Genomic DNA, 22664 nt, shown 5'->3' with positions numbered 1-22664 from the left:
TTGGTTTTTTTTTTTTTTTTAAATGTCAGATTCCAAATTGGCATAACAAAGAAAAGACCTGATTCATTCCACTGTTTAGCTTTCCAAATAATATTCAACTAGAACATAAATTAGTCTAGCTAGCCATATGCTCAGACTAATTTCAGCTGACTTTTGCCAATTTGCAACAAGGTTTTAATCCAGGATTATTTCAGCTTCATTGGACAGTGCTTTAGCACCAGCATGGTTCAGAATTTATGGATTTTAAGTTTGTGAACTTAATTTAAAACAGGTTCGAATATTAAAGCTGTTTCTTCTCAAGAGACTTACATTACAATTCATCTGCCTTTTCCTGAGAAGATGACCCACCCAGAGACAGTTGTTTCTTTTAAAACAGGCCCTGCTCTAGTTTTAACTGACTACCTTTCTGTACAGATGTTTTGCATTACTGAACTCCTTGAATCATGTGTACAATGGGATATCTACTTTGTGCTCCTTCTGATGCAAAACATAAGGCAGTGTCTCCTAATAAAATATCTACATCCAATACAGCAAGAAAGCAAATTATCTCACCAGCAGCTGCTTACATCAAAGTAAAAGCCTATTGTAAATTCTAAAAAAAAATGTGTTCTTTTACATTATACATAAGCTGAATGAAGTGGATCTGGGATGAAGTCTTCTGGAACCAGGAGAGGTTTTTGTGATTTTCCCCCCCCTGTGGTTTTTTTTTTTTTTTAATTCCTCACATGTTTTCTTTATGCTTTTACATTAAAATTTCCTCCTCATCTGAAACTTTTAAAAAATTAACCAACTTTTTACAGCTAAGAATACTATTCATTCATTCATTCGATTTCTATACTGCCCTTCCAAAAATGGCTCATGGCGGTTTACACAGAGAAATAACAAATAAATAAGATGGATCCCGTTCTCCAAAGGGCTCACAATCTAAAAAGAAACATAAGATAGACACCAGCGACAGTCACTGGAGGGATACTGTGCTGGGAGTGGATAGGGCCAGTTACTCTCCCCCTGCTAAATAAAGAGAATCATCATGTTAAATGGTGCCTCTTGGCCAAGTTAGCAGGGGTCTAACTAGTTTTATTATCTTCAGATTTTAATTATAAAGAAGAATACAATCCTTGTGTTGCATTTTAGGATGTAAAATGTGCCATTTTTGGAAGGCCCAATTTTTGGAAGAAATCGAATTAACAACAACAACAACAATAAATGAGATGAGTATACACCCACCTGGTGGGCATATACACTGAGGGAAATAAGTATTAGATCCCCTGCTGATTTTGTCCGTTTGCCCTCTGACACAGAAATGACCAGGCTATAATTGGAATGGTAGGTTTATTGTAGCTGTGAGAGACAGAATAACAACAAACAAACCCTCAAAAGCCCAGTGCCCAAAAGTCAGCGATGGATTTGCATTGTAGTGAGGGAAATAAGTATTCGATCCCCTATCAACCAGCAAGATTTCAGGCCCCCAGGTGTCTTTTCACTATATGCAGGTAACGAGCTGAGATGAGGAACACCCTCTGTAAGGGAGTGCTCCTAATCCCAGCTTGTTACAGTACCTGTATAAAAGACACCTGTCCATAGAAGCAAGCAATCACTCAGCTTCCAAACTCACCACCATGCCCAAGACCAAAGAGCTGTCGAAGGATGTCAGGGACAAGGTTGTAGACCTGCACAAGGCTGGACTGGGCTACAAGACTATCGCCAAGCAGCTTGGTGAGAAGGTGACTACAGTTGGCACGATAACTCACAAGTGGAAGAAACACAAAACAACTGTCAGTCTCCCTCGGTCTGGGGCTCCATGCAAGATCTCACCTCGTGGAGTTGCAATGATCATGAGAACGGTGACAAAGCAGCCCAGAACTACACGGGGGGAACTTGTCAATGATCTCAGGGCAGCTGGAACCATAGTCACCAAGAAAACAATTGGTAACACACTACGCCGTGAAGGACTGAAATCTTGCAGTGCCCGCAAGGTCCCCCTGCTCAAGGCAGCACATGTACAGGCCCATCTGCAGTTTGCCAGTGCACATCTGAATGATCCAGAGGAGAACTGGGCGAAAGTGTTGTGGTCAGATGAGACCAAAATCGAGCTCTTTGGCATCAACTCAACTCGCCGTGTGTGGAGGAGGAGGAATGCTGCCTATGAGCCCAAGAACACCATCCCCACCGTCAAACATGGAGGTGGACACATTATGCTTTGGGGGTGTTTTTCTGCTAAGGGGACAGGACACCTTCACCGCATCAAAGGGACAATGGATGGAACCATGTACCGTCAGATCTTGGGTGAGCACCTCCTTCCCTCATCCAGGGCATTGAGAATGGGTCATGGATGGGTATTCCAGCATGACAATGACCCAAAACACACAGCCAAGGCAACAAAGGAGTGGCTCAAGAAGAAGCACATGAAGGTCCTGGAGTGGCCCAGCCAGTCTCCAGACCTTAATCCCATAGAAAATCTGTGGAGGGAGCTGAAGGTTCGGGTTGCCAAACATCAGCCTCGAAACCTTTCTGACTTGGAGAGGATCTGCAAAGAGGAGTGGGACAACATCCCTCCTGGGTTGTGTGCAAACCCGGTGGCCAACTACAAGAAACGTCTGACCTCTGTGATTGCCAACAAGGGTTTTGCCACCAAGTACTAAGACATCTTTTGCAAAGGGATTGAATACTTATTTCCCTCACTACAATGCAAATCCATCGCTGACTTTTGGGCACTGGGCTTTTGAGGGTTTGTTTGTTGTTATTCTGTCTCTCACAGCTACAATAAACCTACCATTCCAATTATAGCCTGGTCATTTCTGTGTCAGAGGGCAAATGGACAAAATCAGCAGGGGATCAAATACTAATTTCCCTCACTGTACCTTACTATGTGTATACCTTACCTTACTCACTTTACTATGCGAGAGCATTCCAGAGCCTGGGGCCAACAACAGAGAAGGCCCTGTCCTGCATGCACAACAATTTAGCCTCTCTCAACATCTGCACACGGAGCAAAGGCCCCTCTGCTGACCTTGTTGGGTGGGCAGAAACCCTTGGGAGCAGGGGGTCCTCAAGGTATCCAGGGCCCAAACTGTTAAGGGCAATAACAGTTATTATAAGGTAATAACCAGCACCTTAAATTGGATCCAGAAACAAATTGGCAGTGAGTGCAGCTCTTTCAAAATAGGTGCAATATGCTCTGAGCGAGCAGTTCCAGAGAGAACTCTGGCAGCTGCATTCTGCACCAACTGAAGTTTCTGAATATCCTTCAAAGGGCAGCCCCAAGTAAAGCGCATTGCAGTAATCCATCCGCAATGTGACTACAGCATGGGTAACCGTGGCCTGATCTTGTCTAGAAGCAACTATATTAATGATGTCAATAAAAGGGTCCGGGGGCCAGCATCCAGAGCAATGGAGAGAGTACGCAGTGAGAGGCTAAATCTTCACAGTCCAAGGCTTCCCCAACAGCAGAGCATGCACAGAACGGGGGAGCAATTTTCACTGCTCTACCCTCAGGGACATATTTCTGGAAGACAAAAAGCACTTCTGGAGTCAGGGAAGATCAGTGAAAATTGTTCCCCCTTTCCCAATATGTATGTACTCTACTGCTGGGGAAGCCTCCAGATCCATTAAGAGAGACTCCAGCAGTTCCCACTGCATCTTAGCTTCATTACTTAGGGTGTCAGCAACTGTATGGAAAGGAATTTTCTGGGATCTTGACTACATAAAGAAACATCTTCTTCCATACATACCAACCCCCAGCTCCATTAATAAATGGAGTGTGCATTAATAAAGGTGTGCCCGCAGGACAGATGTTGCTTTGGTCCCACTGCCATATTTAGTAAGATCAATTCTTACTAGAAAGAGGGCTTTTTTGTGGTGGCACTTGCATTTTTGAATTCACCAGGCCCTCTCTATTACAGTCTTTGGGAGATCTGTGAAGATGTTTTCAGTCCACTGGGATTGTTTCTGCTTTAATATTAGACAGACTATAGCTAGAGTTTATGTATTGCGTGTTTGGTTTTATAAATTAATATTTTAAAGATATTTTATTATGATTTTATTCAGGCCCTTGTGGCTAAATAGCGGCCTTATAATAAAAGTAAATACAAATTAAAGAAAACTGCTTTAATTTTGTGCACTTAGGCCAAAACTTACAAACTCAATGGACAGACTGCTGTTGACTTCACTGGGGTTAAGAACGAAGAGGGAAACGTTCCAAAATACTCTTTGGCCATAAAACCAGCATCCATTAGGAATGAATTGTTTTTGGCTAAAGTAATGTTTTACTTTACAACAGCAAAAAAAAAGTTTTCATTAAAAGTTCCTTTTAAAAGATGCTCTTAATGCAGCCTCTCTCACTAAAGGAAGTCTTTGGTTTGAATGCACAAACAATTATTTCAAACAACAACGGAGAGCCAATGTGAGCATGACCAACTTTCTGTCCTACTGAAATTACTTTAGGCACATACATAAGGATGATTGCATACAGTGAATGTGTATAAAAGAGGCACATATGTCCTGTTTAGTACCAGTGTCTGTACAAACTAGATACATGATTGGGGATCAGTGTTCCCTCTAACAGGGATTCCCAGATGTTGTTGACTACAACTCCCAGTATCCCTAGCAGCAATAGACTTTGCTTGGGGATTGTGGGAGTTGTAGTCAACAACATCTGGGAATCCCTGTTAGAGGGAATACTGTTGGGCCCCCTGCAAAAAGCACTTAACTGCATGTACAGAGCCTACATACCTACTGTTCATAGATATGGTCTCATACATTGAGACCATATTATGGATGAATGAATATGCATTGGTCAGGGCTGGGCTGCTTGACATAACAATCCTACTCAAGGGTATAGCAAGGCTGATGGAGGCCCTGGGACAAGAGTCAAGGATGGGGCCCACTGCTGCCTGCATTTGTGCCTCTCCCGCCACTGCCACTGACAATGCCATCACACACTTCCCGCCTGCCCTTGCTAGGCAGCAACTCCATGCCTGCCATGCTGATGTGGCCTGATTATGTTACTGTGCCGGCATAACTGAGCTGCCCCATGTCAATGCAAGAACACGTCTGCCTTAAAGGGACCACCTGTTCTTGCTGGGATGGGGCAGTTCCACACTGATGTGGTGAGTGGCATAGTGAGAAGCAAGAGGCAGGCACGGGGGTGGGTGGGCAGGCAGGTGGCCATGACCGGAGTGCTATTGCATCACCCCTCCAAATCGTGGCTACACCACTTACCTACACCCTTCCCTATTCAGGTTCACTGTGCACACAATCATTGGTCTGTAATAGCATGCTGATTTTTATGTTCTTGAGGGAGACTCTGAGCATTTGGGAGACTAGCAAGTAAAACAGATGGCACAGCATGTTCCAAAACCTAAATATAAATGACTTTAAAACTGATTCACCCAAAGTGCAAAAAGCTAAGGAAGGAACAAAAGTTAAAAAGATCATTCACAGCATGTGGACATCTGGAACAAAACTATGTGAGTATCACAGCCTTAAAATTGTTGTTTAAAATGATAGCATTTACTTGCCAGGATAACAACAGGTTACTCACCTGTAACTTTGGTTCTTTTAGTGGTGATCTGTACTTCTACACAAATGGGCTATGCGCCTGCACAGAGACCTCATCGGAATCTAACAAGCTCAATTCTCCTGCTTTGGGTGGGAACCCCGTCCCTAGCTGCTATATGCAGCTGTGCCACTCCTCATCCCCTCAGTCACAGGAGTCCAGCTTCAGTGAACCCCTCAGGGAGGACAGGAGGGTGTGCAGAAGTACAGAAAGACCACTAGAAGAACCAAAATTACAGGTGAGTAACCTGCTGTTCTTCAACGTGGTTTCTGTCTTCTACACAAATGGCCACATAACAAGCTAGCACCCAAGGAGGAGGGAAGAACAAAAGCAAATACCATCTGCCAGAATTTTTATTTTAGAAACAAATATATCAACTGAAAATGGATTGCAGGACATTCCTGCCAAACAGCATCATTCCGTGCCCTGGTAGCAATTGCATAATGATGGATAAAAGAATGGGGCGAAGCCCAAGTAGCTGCCTGACATATAGTATCCTATGGGACCGCCCAATCAAAGGCCACAGAGGCCGCCATGGACCTAACAGAGTGCGCCTTAACTGTTGCAGGCAACTGCTTATGAGACAATTGATAACAAAGTTCAATTGTGGAAACTATGCACCTAGACATGGATTGGGCTGAGACTTGGAGACCTTTATATGTCCCATCGTACAGAACAAACAAGGAAGGAGATTTTCTCCACTCAGCAGACCTCTGAACACAGAAGGGCAATTCCCTTCAAACGTCTAAATGGAGGAATCTTCTTTCCGCATCCAATGAGGAATTTGGGTGGGGGACACACATGCAAAGTGAGTGGGGACGACTGATGAAACATAGACACCACTTTGGGCAGGAACGTGACAGCCTTCCTGAGTATGAACTTGTACTTATGGAACTGAAAGTAAGGTTGGTCAACCCTCAGGATCCTTAACTCACTCACCCCCTTGGCAGAGCTAATGGCCACCAAAAAGGTGACCTTCCAGGTCAGGAGATGGAGATCTATTGCAGACAAAGGCTCAAATGGCAGCCGTAGTAGACCAGCCAAAACTACAGACAGGTCCCAAGCCAGTGACATAACCAGATTGTCTGGGAACATGTGTGTTAAACCTTTAAGAAAGCTTTTCACCACCAGGTCTTTAAACCAAGAAGCCTGGCCAGCGGGTGAACGCGCCACAATGGCAGCCAAATATACCTTAAGGGATGAAAACTTTAAATTGGACTTCTTAAGGGACAACAGATAATTACAGATCTCTTGAATGGATGGATTAAACACATCAAAGTTATGCAGTACAGCGAATGAACAGAAACGAGTCCACTTGTGATCATATGATTTCCACGTGGACTGCTTCCTGGCAGCAACCAGAACTTCCCTAAGTCTCAACAGGAAGTCGGCAGGACCTTCCATGCCATCAGATGGTAGAATTGAACATCTGGGTGAAGCACCCGTCCTTCCTCCTGAGAAAGCAGGTCCGACTGGGCAGTCAGGCATTTCCAATCCACTGCCAAGCACCTCAGGTCCGGAAACCAAGGCCTCCCAGACCACCAGGGGGCTATCAAGATTGCCCTGGCTCGATCCACCCTTAGTTTGCACAGGACCCTTGGAATGAGGGGAATCGAGGGAAACTGTCATGCCCTTACCCTCGGATAGTGAAGAGGAGGAGGAAGTTGGCAGAGCAAGAAGAGGAGTGTTGGTTTCTCAGGCTGCAGGAAGAAGCTGAGGCAGCCCAAGTTGAGGTTGCAGATCTTGAGGGGCCATCAGAAGCAGACAGGCTGGGGGCCAGCAGTCAGAATCAGAGCTGCTAGAAGTACAAGCGATAACCTCTGAAGAACAAAGTCGTACCAAGCATTGCCAACAGCATGATGTGCAGCTGCAGCCTTTGAGACAAAGTGAGCATCTCTGTTACAAGGCAGATAAACGCTGAATTTACAGCAGCTGGCTGAGGGAAGAGGGCAACTAGCCAAGCACTATAAATCTGTCAACAGACCACGACCAAGTTGCTAGAAGCAATATGTCATTCCTGGAGCGTTGCTGCAGCCCCAGCCTCTGACTCTGAGGGATTCCAGCTTTTGTGTTGGCTTTGGAGTTTCTGGCTGTTCCTGATCAACCCTTGTTGCCTCCTCATGACCGGACTGCTGCGCCCAGTCACTACTTCCTTCTGTGGAGGAGGCCTTGCACCTTGTTGGGCTCTGGACCCATGGATATCTGGTGAGCGAACCAGGTTGTGGGGGAAGGCAGTTTGAACCTGATACTTCCAGTAAAGTGCCTTTTTGTGTTGTCTGAGGAGCTGCCTGCGACCCTGCCCGAGACCTCAACGAAGACATTGGATAGACAGATCAGAGAGGGGACATTGCACATTGTCCCAGGAGGCAAATAGGTCCAGCAACAGGATTCCCCAGTTTACAAATATGTCCCTGAGAACACCCTGGTGTAAGGCCCACTTGTGGGAGACCACCATCATTCTGCTCATAGTGTCCGCTTGGACATTCAGTGCACCCTGAATATGAACTGCCTGAGGTAATACCACATGTGCCACGCAACAATGCTACAGGTCCAGAGCCAGAAACAGAAGGTTCCTTGAGGATGTGCCACCCTGTCAATTGACATAGGCTTTTGCCGTCATATTATCTGTTTGTATTATCACTGAATGACCCCCAATCAGGCACAAGAAGCCTTTGAGAGCATTGAAACTGGCCAATAGTTCCAGATAATTGATGTGTCGAGTCCTCTCTTTGGGGGCCCAGTGTCCACTCAGATGAAGCCCTTCCAGGTGTGCTCCCCAACCGAGCTCTGATGTGTCTGTCATGACCACCCATTGGGCTCGTGGGTCTTGAAAGGGAGTACCAACACTCAAGTGCCGAAACTCCATCCACCACTCCACCGTCGCCCATACCCATCGAGGGGGCATGCGCTCCAGATGGCCTGAATCCCAAAGGGGATCAAACATGTCTAAAAGCCATCTCTGAATGACACACATTTGAAGATACGCTTGAGATAGTACATATGTACTCAATGCCATGTAACAGAACAGGCGCTGTATGGAACACATAGTCTGTGGCTAGGAAAACAGCTGCCAGCCTCTGGAGAGTAACTATGCGTCCCATTGGAAGGAAAACACTTTCCATTTGTGTTGAATATCAGTCCAATGAACTGAATTCAATGGGTGGGTTCTAATTGAGATTCTTTGAAGTTTATTTGGAAACCCAACTCCTGCAGAGTATCTACCATGATCTCAAGAGCATCCAGAACAACACGCCTGGTGCTCACCACGATGAGCCAATCGTCTAGCTATGGCAGCACCTGCGAATCTTGCTCCTGTGAAAACGCCACCACCGGGGCCAGACATTTTGTGAAGACCCTCGGTGCGGTCGTGAGGCTGAAAGGCAAGGCCTTGAATTGATAGGGTATCCCTCTGATTTGAAACTGCAGGAAGCATTCGGAACGTTTTGTAGACCAAATGCTTGTTCAGGGCCCTGAGGTCTAGTATAGGGTGTTGACCACCATATGGCTTTGGCACAAAAAATACCAGGAATAGAACCCAGGATTGTCAGGGTTAGTGACTTTCTCGATCTTATCCTTTTCCAGGAGAGCAGAGACCTCTTGATCAAACTTCGGGGTACAGGGAGTCACCACAATCCCGGACACCGGCCGTATCCCACAAAACTCCAGGGCATAGCCCAAACATATAATTGTGATGACCCACTGGTCCATAGTCACTTTGTCCCAGCTCATTGAGAATGGGGCCAGGCAAGACCTGAAGCACCCCAAGTCATTGCTTCTTCCGGGGGATATTCGGGCACTTTCTGAAAAGCCGGCATACTGGGCTGGCCACCTGACTTGTATCTTGGTTGGAATTTGTTGCCACGAAAGGACCGTTCTGAAGGTGACTGTTGCTGGGAAGGGGCCTTCCATGGTTGATAAGATGACCACTTGGCAGTTCTCTACATTTTGCTAGCCGGTGAAGCATATTACATGGAGCATGCTGTGCTCCTCAACTTCTGAACCTTCTGGAGCATAACATAAGTCTGTTCAGAGAAGAGGCTAGAGCCTTCGAAGGGCAGGTCCTCGACCCTAGCCCGGGCCTCACAGTGCAGTCCCAATGAACACAACCAAGCGGGTCATCAGAGCGCCACGGATGTTGCCATCACCTTAACTGAGCATTCCATCAAATGCTGGGCTGAATAAAGTTCTTGTTTGGCCACCTGAATGGCCTTGCTGGCAAACGATTCGACCAGATCTCTCTTGTCCTGCAGGAGGAGATCCAGAAAGGGACTCACTTTCTACCAAAAAATGTTTATATTGGATGTTATAAGCCAGATAATTGGCCACCCTCAAATGTAGGGCTGAGGCGGAGTAAAGTCACCTCCCGAAAGAGTCCAAATTTCTGACCTCTTTGTCACTTGGTGCCGACTGGCTGTGACCTCTGGTCCTTTGCAGCGATGCCTCCATGATGATTGAATTTGTGGGGTGGTTCTTCAAAAAGGATGTATCATCATCCAGTTGCACCCTGTAGAAATTTTCTAGATGCCTGTTAGGCTGGGAAAGTCGTCGGCTTCTTCCAGTGACCCTGGATAACTTTTAACAATGCCGGATTCAAGGGCAAAGCAGCCAGTATCATGGTATCAGAATCAATAGGGCTAAACAATGGGTCCAGCTCTCCCTTCTATTGGTGACCCAGGTTCACGCCCAGGGCTGAAGCCATTCTTGTCACATACGCCGTGTATACAGTTTCAGGGAGCCCGGCTTTGAGTCCAACTGATTGTTGAGCGGGGACAATCCCAGAGAAACAACCTCAGAGTCCTGCAAGCTAGCATTGCTCTCATATCTGGGCTCCAGAGGAGCCAAAGTCCTGTGCCATGGGTGTCGAACCCAAAGGGGAGCCCGGCTTGCTACCTGATTGAACGGTATTGAAATTGAAAGTTCTGCCAGTGGCACTTGGGCAGGCAAGGCAGCTTGAGGTATCATTGGAACCGAGGGAGGAGGTTCGCGACGCTCTGTAGGGTCCCTCAGTGAGTGTTGCGGTGAGCAGGAATGTGACCTCCCTTCTGAATGTGAGGGGGGTTCTCGCCAACCGTTCATCACCAAGGGTTTCCCATATGCAGGGTCCTCTGAGTAGTGGGACCCATAGCAGGGATGAGCATAGTCAGAATAGTCAGACCGATAGTCCATTTAGTACCGGTCACATGCTCCAGAGTGCCGGCGATGTTCAACTGTGCTCAAGGGGGAGCGATATTCCACCACACTTTATTGATCTGGATAAGATTGATCACGATGGTCCCAGAATTGGTCCTGTCTGTAAGTTGAGGAGCATTCTTCTGATTCCCAACAGGTACCATGGTTTCTTTGGGGAACATGCTCTTGTTGACCCAAAGGGGGTGACCGTCACCTAAGCAGTCATGAAGCATCTTCTGCTGGCCTGATTGGAGAATACACCTCCTCCGACAAAACATAACTTGGTTCCTCCATTGCCACCGAAAGTTCTCTACTCGACCTAGTTCAATCGTAGGCCACATCAAACAATTCCATCACCACAGGCGAGCTAGGCCACATCAACACCGATGATCTTTGCACGGTACAATCTGAAGCCACTTTAATTTTGTTGACCACAGGGGCCTCTCATGCAGGAACCTCTTCTGCCTTCTTCTTGGGTATAGGAGGGAGGTGCCGACCTGCCGGCAAGTCCCAATGTAATTTCAATTTCTTTTTCAACTTCAGTACCAATCCTGAGGGATCCAGGGAGGACTTAGGTACCGCAGGTGCTGGACACTGAGGAAGATCCTCAGAGCATGTGGGCTTACTCGAAGTTGTTGACGGTTGAGCGGTAGAGAACGCCAAAATCAGTATTGAGGCTGGGTTTTTGGCCTCTGCAGGAGCAGACACCACACACTCCAATTGTCCCAATGAAGCCATTGTTACGGATTGCTTCAGTGACAAGGCTTCCGAAGAACGGAGAACCAGATCCCACAGGGCTGTGCGCAGGTGAGAAGCCCTATTGTTGCGAGCCTGCTTTGTGAACTTCTGGCAATGAAGACAGGTCTTGACAGTGTGGGATTCCCCCAGGCACAGGAGACATAGTATGAGTATCTGGGGAAGGGATCTTAGATCAGCAGCGGATACATTTTTAAAAGTTTGTCGTACCCAGCATAAATGCCAAAGGCCAGCCAGCCACCATGCTCTGTCCCAGCCGGGATCGGAGCTATACTGGAGGGAAAAAACGCAAAAAACAAAATGCAAGGAACAAAAAGCACTATTATGTGGAGAAACAAGAAAGAAATCAAAGAAGCATGGAGAAAAACAACAAGGGGATAGCTGGATCCTACTCGTTGCTGAGCTGCAGACTCCACGATGTTCACTGAAGAGCAGACAAAGAAAGACTGAGGGGATGAGAAGTGGTGCAGCCGCATATAGCAGCTGGGGGTGGGGTTCCCACCAAAAGCAGGAGAATTGAGCTTATTAGATTCTGACGAGGTCTCTGCGCAGGCACATAGCCCATTTGTATAGGAGACAGAGACCACATTGAAGAAAGACTATTTAGACCCTAAATATTGCCATAGAGTGACTGAGAGTCGGACACGACTGAACGGATAGAGACAGAGAAAGAGAGAGATTGGCATTTGAAATCAAATTAAGTATGAGCTTAAATCTCCCTCTATTGTACTTATGCTCTGGACTGTGCTTAAGGGCATAATTGAGGTTGTGCACATGACATCACCAGGGAGGGAGGGCGAGCTGTGGGGAGGGCAGGAGCTCACCTGCCTTCCCCAACAGATGAAGAGCCACTGTCCTCCCCTCCACCACACTGCGTACCCACACGAGCATCGGTGCAGTGGAAGGAGATGCTGAGAATGGGAGAAATTCCCCACTCCCACATCTCAGGTTGCCTCAGGGCACAAGCATGGCTTCCCTCCTCCTGCATCCCAGGGTGCCCCAGAGCTGAAGCATGCCAGCTGCTCTTATTACTCAGTGTAGATGCTCCTTCCCCCCCCACCCCCACTCACTGCTGGAAATGGTTGCGGGCCAGGGGGAAGTCGTTTGACGCGGCAGCCATTGCCCATATGATCACCGGCCAAGGTTAAGTGAACCATGGGTTCACTTAAACCCTGGCTAAAGACTGGGTTTGAAAGTGGAGCTTGGTGTGGGTGCAGCACCAGGAACATCACATGATCCCGGCGCGTCACATGCGCAGCCTAGCCCAGGCTTGGCAGCACGCATGAATACCCTTATTATCTGGTATGTCAGGTTTACTGGCTGTCATCCTAACAAGTGCACGTGTAAAGAGGGTCTGTGGGGATGTGCCAGGAGCCCTCGCACAGCTCCCATAGTCCTCCTGTGTGCACACTGTTGCATAAGGGCACTAATATGAGTGCTGCTCATGCTCTGGAAGTGCTGTGTAAGAACACAAGCACATTGTGAACAACACTCAGCAGTATTAGCCCTCTTGTTAAACAGCATGCATGCAGGGAGACTAGGGGAAAAGTGCAAGAGGTCCTAGCGCATCCCTGAAGACCCTCCTAAAATGTGCACTTCATTAGTCATTCATTAGTGACCCCATTAGTGTATATCAGCCACTGAATTCAATTTTTTAAGATTATATTTTACAGATGAATCCCTGGGGCATTATTTTTCCTTAACTAGGAAAAAACAGAATTGATTTTTAAATGATCATATCTTCAATTCTGATTCAAATAAAGGCTTTACTCACAAGCAGATTCAAGTCAACCAGGGGAAAAAAATCTGTCTTTTTTGCTGACAACAATGTTTGTGTTTTATTATTATTATTATTATTATTATTATTATTATTATTATTATTATTATTATTATTATTAAGACAGATGCCTTTTCTGGCAAAGATCTGTCGCTTTACTGTATGTGAAAGGAGCAGCGCATGGTTGGTTCCAGGTTGCCTAATTCAGTCCTCTTCCATCACTGTCCCTCAGTGACACTGCAAAGAATCTCTCTCCATTAATGGCTCCAGACTGGACTACTCCCAGAAAAAGAGTAGGATTTGAGCCTTCCATTTTATAGTAAATATGTAACATGGCTTAAAAGTATGGAGGTCAAGTAAATGAGAATGTCTCCAATTTCAAGGCAAGGAGTAAAGGGACACAGTGAAAGTAAGATGACATCATTTATTTTTACTGTACAAACATCTGTTCCACAGACTTCAGACACTCCTGTTATCGAGATGTCTTTGCTGGATTTTGCCTTTCCTGGAACTGAGCACTATGGTTTCCATTCCCACCTCCCACCCCAACCCACCCACCATAATTAACATTTTCTAATGTGATATAAATGACTGTAATTATAATCTGTGCTTTGTTTTTTAATTCTAAATGTATTCTGCACAACAAAGCTAATTTTTCATAGTTGCCAGATACCCTACAACAAGCATCAGAAACAGTCACAAGATTGTTCCTTGAGGCTCCAAAGGAAGTTCAGGCATTGTTTCACATGCAATCTAACCCTAGGAAGCTGTAGTAAGTGGTGGCCAAGTAAAAGTGTTTCCTGGGAATAAGGCACACTGAACAGAGAGGAAACCTTAGATCAACAGATTCTTCCCATCCACAGTTAAATATCTGTGTACCGTTAATATTATTTTAGGAATTGTTTCCGCTAAGCTCCTCTGTTTGATGTGCAAAGCCTCAGTCATGAGCTGCTTTGATAACTATCCATGCACCCTGTAAGAATGTGAATCCAGGACACTGGTAGGTTGTATGACATTTGTGATAGCTACACATTCTTAAAACAAACATCAAATGAGCTTACGTTGAAAGCAGTAGGCATCAAATCTGCTGTCAGGATAAGGAAAGCCTGTTTGATTCTCATAGCGATACAGGGTTCGCACTCCAAGTAAACCTCCTCCGCATTGAATTCTTGCCACAGAAACAGGATAACGCACACTTCCATCAGCTAGCCAACCATAGTCACATTGGTCAAAGCCATTCCTCCAAGCAGCGTGCAGGTCGCCCACAGAAGCAAGCTCTGCATCGTGCACCTCACATTGCCTTTTGGCTTCTTCATAGGTTAATTTGTTGGGAGAAGTTATATGGAAGACATCACCTAGAGGGAGAGAAACAAAAAGCACCTATACTTAAAATGTTATTTCTCAACAAGAACCAAACTGTATGGGCATGTCGCATGCCTAAAATGCTTTAGGTGAAAAAATTGACTTCCAGCATCATCGTAATAACTGAAAAATTAAAAACTATAATTTACTCTGCAAGTTATTTTTAGAACACTTCTGCCATTATCTCCTGGTATGTCCCAGCCTGAGTTCCTTGCTTTTGCAACCCTTCTGAGGACCTCCTGTTCTCTTAAACTCTGCTCATTCCTCCCAGTTGTCCCTTATTCCCTGGAATACACTCTCTGAAGATGTATGCAGTTCCTTTTCTCTCTCCTCCAGATCCTGCTCCAAACTCTTCTTTTTCATGACTTGGCTTAACTTCTTCACCCTCATGCCCAAACGTAATCCCAACTATATCCAAGCCTAAGTATGTGAAACTGAATCTGTGGCCATCCATCCCTTGGCATTCTTGTCTCTCCCTTTCCTCTCCTCCCCTCCCTCTTTTGTCTCCCCAATAGTTGAAACAGAGTTTAAGATCCTGAGGTCATTCACACAATCAAAAACTGTGTTCTACCCAGGTTTGGGAGCTGTGTGTGCTCCCAGTTTTTGGTTGTGTGGAAGCAAGGTAAGAGGAAAAGCTACCCAGGTTTTCCTCCTACCTTGCTTCCACACAATCACTTTTACCCAGGTTTTCCTCTTACTTTTCTTCCACACAACCTAAAATTGGGAGCACACATAGCTCCCAAACCTGGATAGATCATAGTTTGTGACTGTGTGAATGGCCTCCCTGTGTTATTTGTCCATGTTAACATAATTAAAAAATAGAGTTTAAGGTCCTTGAGAGCAGAGGCATATCTTGTTTTGCTTATGAAACCCTGAGCCGGATCTCACGATCGGTGAGACCCGGTTTGGGAAGCACAGACAATCCATAGACAATCCAGGCGGGAGCCTTGGGTGGCTGGATTGGCCGCCCACACGATTGCCGGCTCCATGACGGAGCCGGCAGGGGCTGGGGGGAGTGGGGGCTGATTTGGCCCCAGAAGCTCCAGCATGCCCTGCGCAAGCGAGACCCCCAGAGCTGGGAGGTGACTTTTCACCTCCCCTCCAGGGGTCTCCTCATGCCCTGCGCACTGTGGCTATTCATGATTTAAAAAACCAGGTTTGTGGAGCACTCGCTCTGCAAACCCGGTTTTAGGGGAGGGGTATTTAGGTGGGTTAACTGCCAGGAGGCAACCAGGCTCACTTGTGAGCCCGGTGGCTCCCACAGTCAGCCAAAATCGGACTAGGCTCCCCTAGCCCAATTTTGGCTGATCATGGGAATAGCCTCCCTGTAAAAGATCATGTCCATTGACGGCAACATCAATGGGATTCATCATCATCATCTTTATCACAATCATTCTCCCTTCCCCTCCCGTTCCCAGACAGACAGTTAAGTGGGGAAATATGGGATGGGGCCATAGTTCATTGGTAGTGTATCTGTTTAGCTTGCAGAAGGTTCCAGTTTCCATCTTGGACATCTCCAGGTGGGGCTGGGAAAGACTCCTTGGACAGCTGCTGCCAGTCAGTGTAGACAATAGTGAGCTAGATGGACCAACGGTCTGACTTGGTACAAGGCAGTTTCCCATGCTTTTATGTAACTTCCTATCCAACTACCATACTCCATTATGGAAGGAATCAAAGTGGAAAGAGGGATTGAGAGTAAAGAGAGAGATCCAACTGGAAGCCATTAGGGCACACAGGTGTCCTTGTACCAGGGTATATGCTGATTTACCAGTGCTCCGAATCATGGGGAGAAAGTGTCCCTGAGTTCAGCATGACCCTCCTCAGAGAAATGCTGAAACCGGAGAAGCAGGAACATCGCTAGCTGGTGTGCTCCAGTTTCCCTGTATCTCTGTACAGTATACTGAGGAACATAACACCTACACAGGGCTATATACACCCAACATTATATCACAGCATGCTCAAAATGCAGAACTTAAGATAGGGCAATGCAGACAGGAGCAAGGGTGATTCATAATGCTGGAGTCAACAGAAGTCAATAGCAGCAAGTAGGTTGAATCCACCAACCTAATAGTATTCCCATTACTTTCTCCTATATAATTCAATTACTACCAGTCAAGTGCTGCTTTTGGAAAACACCATTCCACTGTGAAAGCACAGTGAAAGCACAACATATCTTCCACTTCTAACAGCAGGTGGCCTGGACTTCACTGACAGGGAAATTAGAGGGTGCAGTGTCCTTGCAATATACAATTGACGTACATTTTTGCTAGAGAACAGCAAGTGCAAAAAAGGCAATCACACCCTGTTTCAGTGGCTGAATGGGGATCTTCTTACTCTCAAAGGGGCATCATAGGGGCAGGTAAAGAGGTGATGGTGTCTTTTGCACCTTGAAGCCAGACTCTGTGCTTTCTTACCAGGACACCTGACTAATATAAATTAAATAAATTCACTAATATAAATCAAATCAATCAATCAATCATCAGCATCATCGGGGTACATGCTTAGTCTTCAGTAACAGAACATGATGTACTCAGATGACCAAAACCCGAGAGCACCTTCCAAAACAGCAATGAAAAAAAGCCAAAAAAATCAGCACCATATTTTCCTTGTCATTCCATCAAATATTTGATAAAGATCCATGCTAACATGAGAATAAAATGTTTAATTATGTTAATGTGTCCAGTTGTTGACACTCATGCCAAGCCATTACAAAATCCACTTCTAGTTTTAAAAACAGACACTAAGCCAATAAGCAAATCAAACAATGTGCAGTGAATGTGTGTTGTCACAAACAAGCAACAAGTCTACAAACACACCATCTGTTCTGCAAGGAAACTACAGATCTATGTGTCAATATTGTTTAGATCTGCATCTCAAGTGTTATTACAGCATGCTAGCAAAACAGACTTTCAAAAAGGACCAAGCAAGGATTGTTTGAGTCCGAAACAATGATGCTGTTTAATTTTGTTGAATTAATGTGACTACACTTGCTAGGACCCTTGTCTTTCATAAAGATGTGTATTAGTTTCCATGCTGGGGCAGAGACAACAAATCTGTTCTGAGATTTGTTCTCTCTTTGAAGCCGGCCAAATTACTCAGATGATCAGAAAGCCCTTCCCAGGGAAGCAGGCTGGAGGAACATCAGAAGCTGCCATAAACCAAGCTAGACCACTGGTCCATCTAGCTCAATATTGTCTACACAGACCAGCAGCAGTGTCCCCACTAAGGCATGTGCATGTGCACACAGGTTTTTTGATCTCCACTCAGTTAAGTTTAGATCCTGCTCAAGTTGTATCAGGAAGATCCCATTGTGACTACTTGTTCGCACACCGTACTTTGATACTGCCACCCAGAACAAAACTCATTCCATGCACAGGTGGAAAAAAATTAGAGGGAACACTGACTGGCAGTGGCTTCTCCAAGGTTGCAAGCAGGAGACTCTCTCAACCTTGGCAATTCTAGGGAGGGAGTCTGGGACCTTTTTCATGCAAACATGTAGATGTTCTTCCCAGAGCAGCTCCATCCCCTAAGGGGAATATCTTACCGTGCTCACATGTAGTCTCCCATTCAAATACAAATCAGGGCAGACCCTGCTTAGCAAATGGGATAATTCATGCTTGCTTCCACAAGTCAAGCTCTCCTGCTACCTGTCCAGTAAACCTAATCAACAAGAGCAGCGTACATAACTGGGGTCAAGAAAGTGAAGCATCACCATGGAGGGCAAACAGTCTCAGAAGGCCCAAAAGAAGTAAAATAACAGGCATTTTGCAAGCCCAGTGGTATGGGAAGGAAGGAGTTAAGGCTTTTTGAGTAAGAGGAGCAAAGAAGAGAAAGGGGAGTGAGAGTAGACAAGATGTCTCAGCTAAAAAACTGAAAAGCGAGAAAAGAAGGATCAAGGAGGGAAAGGCACCATACCTTTCCTGTTCTGCAGAAATGAGGCAGAAACCTTCTTAGGAGAGAGGTGGATCTTGGGCTGGACCTCTGACTTCCATGCCACGGTATGGCGTTAACTGGATTGGCTTCCTAAGCTACCAGGCACCTAATCCAAAGGAGTCCAACAATGTCTGGAGTGCTCTGTGAGCACCCAATTCAAGGATTTCATGTCGGGCTTGGATTAGCACGCATCCCAAATTGTGTTAAGGGTGTAGGATTTGAGGTATTGTAGAGCAGACAAATGGGGCCCTCAGTCAGAAGTGGTTAATCACTTAACAAACTATTCTTGGCCTGGGGGGCGGGGAAAACAGTGCATTTTGCAGAGACTGATCAATCCACCTAAGATTCCTGCCAGCTAAACACAGCAGGTCTGAACAAATACTGACAACTTTGCTTCCGCTCCAGCAGTGACTGTAGAATAACTATTTCAGGGCAGCAAAGGGGTGACAAAGGATGTTCTTACATAAGCAAGGATTTTGCTATAAAGACTTGTAGAGATAAGGTAAATAAGGTAATTACTGGACCGGGTCTCATGATCAGTGAGACCCGGTTTCTTCCAGTGAGCAGGGAGAGTGGGCTAAGCCCACTCTCCCCGCACACGAGTGCAGAGGGAGCCCTGGGTGGCTGGATCGGCTGCCCTCATGATTGCTGGCTCCGTGACGGAGCCGGCGGGGGCTGGGGAGCTCGGGGGCCGCGCGATCCCCGGAAGCCCCAGTATGCCCTGTGCAAGTGCACAGGGCATACTGGGGAGACCCCTGGAGCCGGGAGGCGGCTTTTTGCCTCCCCTCGGGGGGTCTACTCATGTGTAGCCATTGCGAAGAGCTGTGCTGAAGCTCTGAGTACACGATCTGAGTACACGATCAGAGAGCCCGGTTTTAACCCAGGCTAAGGGCAGGAGTACTTGAGCAGGTTAACCGCTCGAGAACCACTGGGCTCGCAGCCGAGCTCGGTGGTTCTTACGATGGGCAAAAATTGGGTTACGCTCTCCTAGCCTGATTTTTGCCAATCGTCAGAATAGCCCCAATGAGTTTCCTAACTATCTGGCTGTATCTGGTTTCTGCTGCTTGTTCTGGGATAAAGAAGTGAGTGGATGAGGCTTCTTTAAGCAACAGAAACCTTTAAAAATAACTAATTCAATCTATATACGATGACTGTATTTGATAAATTTGTTGTAAAATTTTAGTCTAGTGGACTGGAGTGCGAAAGGGGGAGTGGGCATAGCACCTGCTACCAACTATGCACAGTGGCCTGACATAGGTATAGTAACCCTCCTGATTTTGCAGAGACTGTGATCAACCAAATGGTTGATGGGTATGTGGCATGCTGCAATGTATGGCTGGTGGGCTGCATTTTGCTTGGTGGTTCACAAGTTATACAGGTCTGACTTAAGATCTGGTTCACACAAACAGCAGATGAAACAGAAAATCTGTTCTGTTTCTGGACTCTGCTACTTCAGATAGGAGCATGGTTGATGCGCTGTATAAAAATAAATCCCTGTATACAGATGTGTTGAAGTTTAAAATTTCAAATAAACCAAGAAGTTCAAAAAGAAAAGAAGGTTTGTAGTCTAGCCTACTGCCTGACATGCTACTTTTCAATATTCAGGGAATTTCTTCTTGAGAGAGCATTCTACTGTGCAATCCTCTGGCTGCAGTCTGGAGTGTTGCATTCCAGAAATAGTTATGCATTACCACCTCGTTTTTTGTGTGTACTAAGCCTTCATGAAGAAAAAGAGATCAGAAAATAAGGTCTTCCACACAACCGGGATCTGTGGGGAGAGTGGGCTTAGCCTGCTCTCCCCGCACATGAGCAGGGAGTTTGCCCTGCATGGCTGGATCAGCCACCCACACAACTACTGGTCCATCATGGAGCTGGTAGGGGAGGCAAGGATCGGGGGCTACTCAGCCCCCCAGAAGTCCCAGAACACACCATGCAAGTGCACAGGGCATTCTGGGAAGACTCCCAAGGCTGGGAAGATTGTTGGAGCCTCCCAGTCAGGGGTCTCCTCATGAGTTGCTGTGGTGTGGAGCCACGCCGTCTCATGATCAGGGGAGTGCACAGGGCATGCTAGCGAGACCCCTGGAGCCGGAAGGTGGCTTTTCATGTCCCCTCTGGGGGTCTTCTCATGAGTAGCCGCAGCGCGGAGCCACACCGTGGCTACTCACGATTATTAAAACCATGTTTGCTGAGCGCTCGCTCCGCAAACCTGGTTTTAGGGCAGGAGTACTTAGGCGGGTTACCCACCTAGGAGCCACCGGCTCACACCTGAGCCCGGTGGTTCACACGATGGGGCGAAATCGGGCTAGCCTCCTCCAGCTCAATTTCGCCCCATCGTGTGAATACCCTCAATATATTGCCCTCCATAACTGAGCTTTGATTCTGTATGCTACAGCTTAGCCCCTAAGCCTCAAACCCACTAGAATGTTAATCCTAACTTCCACTAGAAGTACTCAAATTGGGCTGGTGTTTATGTTCTTTTTCCATTCCACAGCATCAAATGGGAAGGATTATTTGACCCTTCAAAGCAGACAAGATTATAACTTTGTTAGCCAAATCAATGCAAGCATTATAAAGTGTAATCTCATAGATCAGCTCAGATTTTGGCTGTGGGAGTGTGACAGTCTCAATTTAAGTGGGGGATTAGCCCCATCTTACAGCCTGAGGTGCTGACTTCTGTAGCTGCAAGAGCCAAGGTTCCCCCTCTCAAAAAAGCTTGCATGTATTTTTCCACATGTTTCAGAAAGACACAGAGAAAATCCATCTGGCAAAACTTCTAAGTGACGTAGCCTTTAACATTAGAGCAATGAATAAATGTTGAGGAAGAAAGAAAACTCAAGTGATTGCTAATGTTTTGATAGCTGGAATCTACACTGAGGAGTAACTCAGCAAAATGATCAAGGAAAACACCAGGGCCAGGAGCAAGAGGAGAGCAAAGATTAGCTCTAGCTATGCCCTGCAATAACAGGGGTGACATGGAAACCATGACAATGTTTGGATTACAGGCAGCAATGTGATTTCTATTGGTTTTGGCCCCTGTTCTAGGCTATTTGCTTCTGTCCAAAAGTCAAAGCACTCAAAGAATCTCCAGGTTTTCCTGTTGTGTGTTTGCACTGCTCAGTTTAAAAAGCACCTGACTAAGCTTCTTTTTATTGCTATTAAATACAGCAAGATAGGCTTGGCAGTCAAAATTTTTGCCCGAGTCAAAAACAGATTCTCTGCTTGCCCACACACAAAATCTTGAACTCTGGGGCGATTATCAGATGCTATTGTTTCACTGTTCATTCCTCCAAAGACTAGTCCATGTGTTTTGTTGCACATGGAGGAAGAATAAAGCAAGAATTTAATCTGAAAGGAGTATCTGTGAGCTTTTGTCATAAGCCACTTATCTGCACTAGTGTTCTGATATGGGCCAGTAAGCTGTGTCATCTGCATGAAAACATCTGGGATGAAATATGGACACAAGGTTACGGCACTTAGGGTATGGATGCCTGCAGGACTTTTGGTCCGGGGGCGGGGACAAAGGCTGCAAGGGGTTTTTCCCAGAAACAAAGGCTCAGGCTGTCTGCCCTACACCATGTTCCATCGCCCCCTCACTCGCTCATTCACTTGCTCCCTGTGCCCACTTCCTGAGATGATGCAAGATGAGCAGTGCATCCTCTCTCCCTCCCTTCCACGTTCCTTCCTTTCCTTTTGCAAGAAGTCAGGGAGGTGTGCAAGGCCAGTCCGCTAGAGGTAGAATACGCCCCACTACTCACTGGCTTGCTGGAGTACCCAGGGCACTGAGACACTGCCACCACTTCCTGCCCCCAAGGGCTCCCCTGCAAGGACAGGTCAGACACCTGGGTTCTCAATATGTTGGGGGCAAATGCCCCCCTTGTCCCCGTGGACACCCATGTCAGGGTGCTCCAGCTCAAGGGCTTTCTCTAGGAGCACGCATTCTGCTTCAGCACACCCAACCCTTGTAGTCTACACAGTGAGCCGGATCTCATGATCAGTGAGACCCGGTTTGGGAGAGTGTGCGGGGAGAGCGGGCTAAGCCCGCTCTCCCTGCACACGAGCAGGGAGAGAGCCTTGGGTGGCCGGATTGGCCGCCCACACGATTGCCAGCCC

The 22664-nt window shown here is 46.5% G+C and overlaps 1 protein-coding gene across 4 annotated transcripts in view; it reads right to left on the bottom strand.

Moving 5' to 3' along the window:
• VCAN (versican) overlaps positions 1 to 22664 on the bottom strand; it is a 208860-nt gene that overhangs the window by 125371 nt on the left and 60825 nt on the right. For all 4 annotated transcript variants that reach the window (XM_053298560.1, XM_053298562.1, XM_053298563.1 and 1 more), the window contains exon 6: positions 14321 to 14614. In XM_053298560.1, the coding sequence (XP_053154535.1) occupies positions 14321 to 14614 (294 nt within the window). The remainder of the gene's footprint in view (positions 1 to 14320; positions 14615 to 22664) is intronic.

Source organism: Hemicordylus capensis, chromosome 2 (genome assembly GCF_027244095.1).
Source record: "Hemicordylus capensis ecotype Gifberg chromosome 2, rHemCap1.1.pri, whole genome shotgun sequence".
Classification (NCBI taxonomy): domain Eukaryota; kingdom Metazoa; phylum Chordata; class Lepidosauria; order Squamata; family Cordylidae; genus Hemicordylus; species Hemicordylus capensis.
The sequence above is the reverse complement of the archived record's forward strand: the minus strand, read 5'-3'. Positions and strand labels throughout refer to the sequence as shown.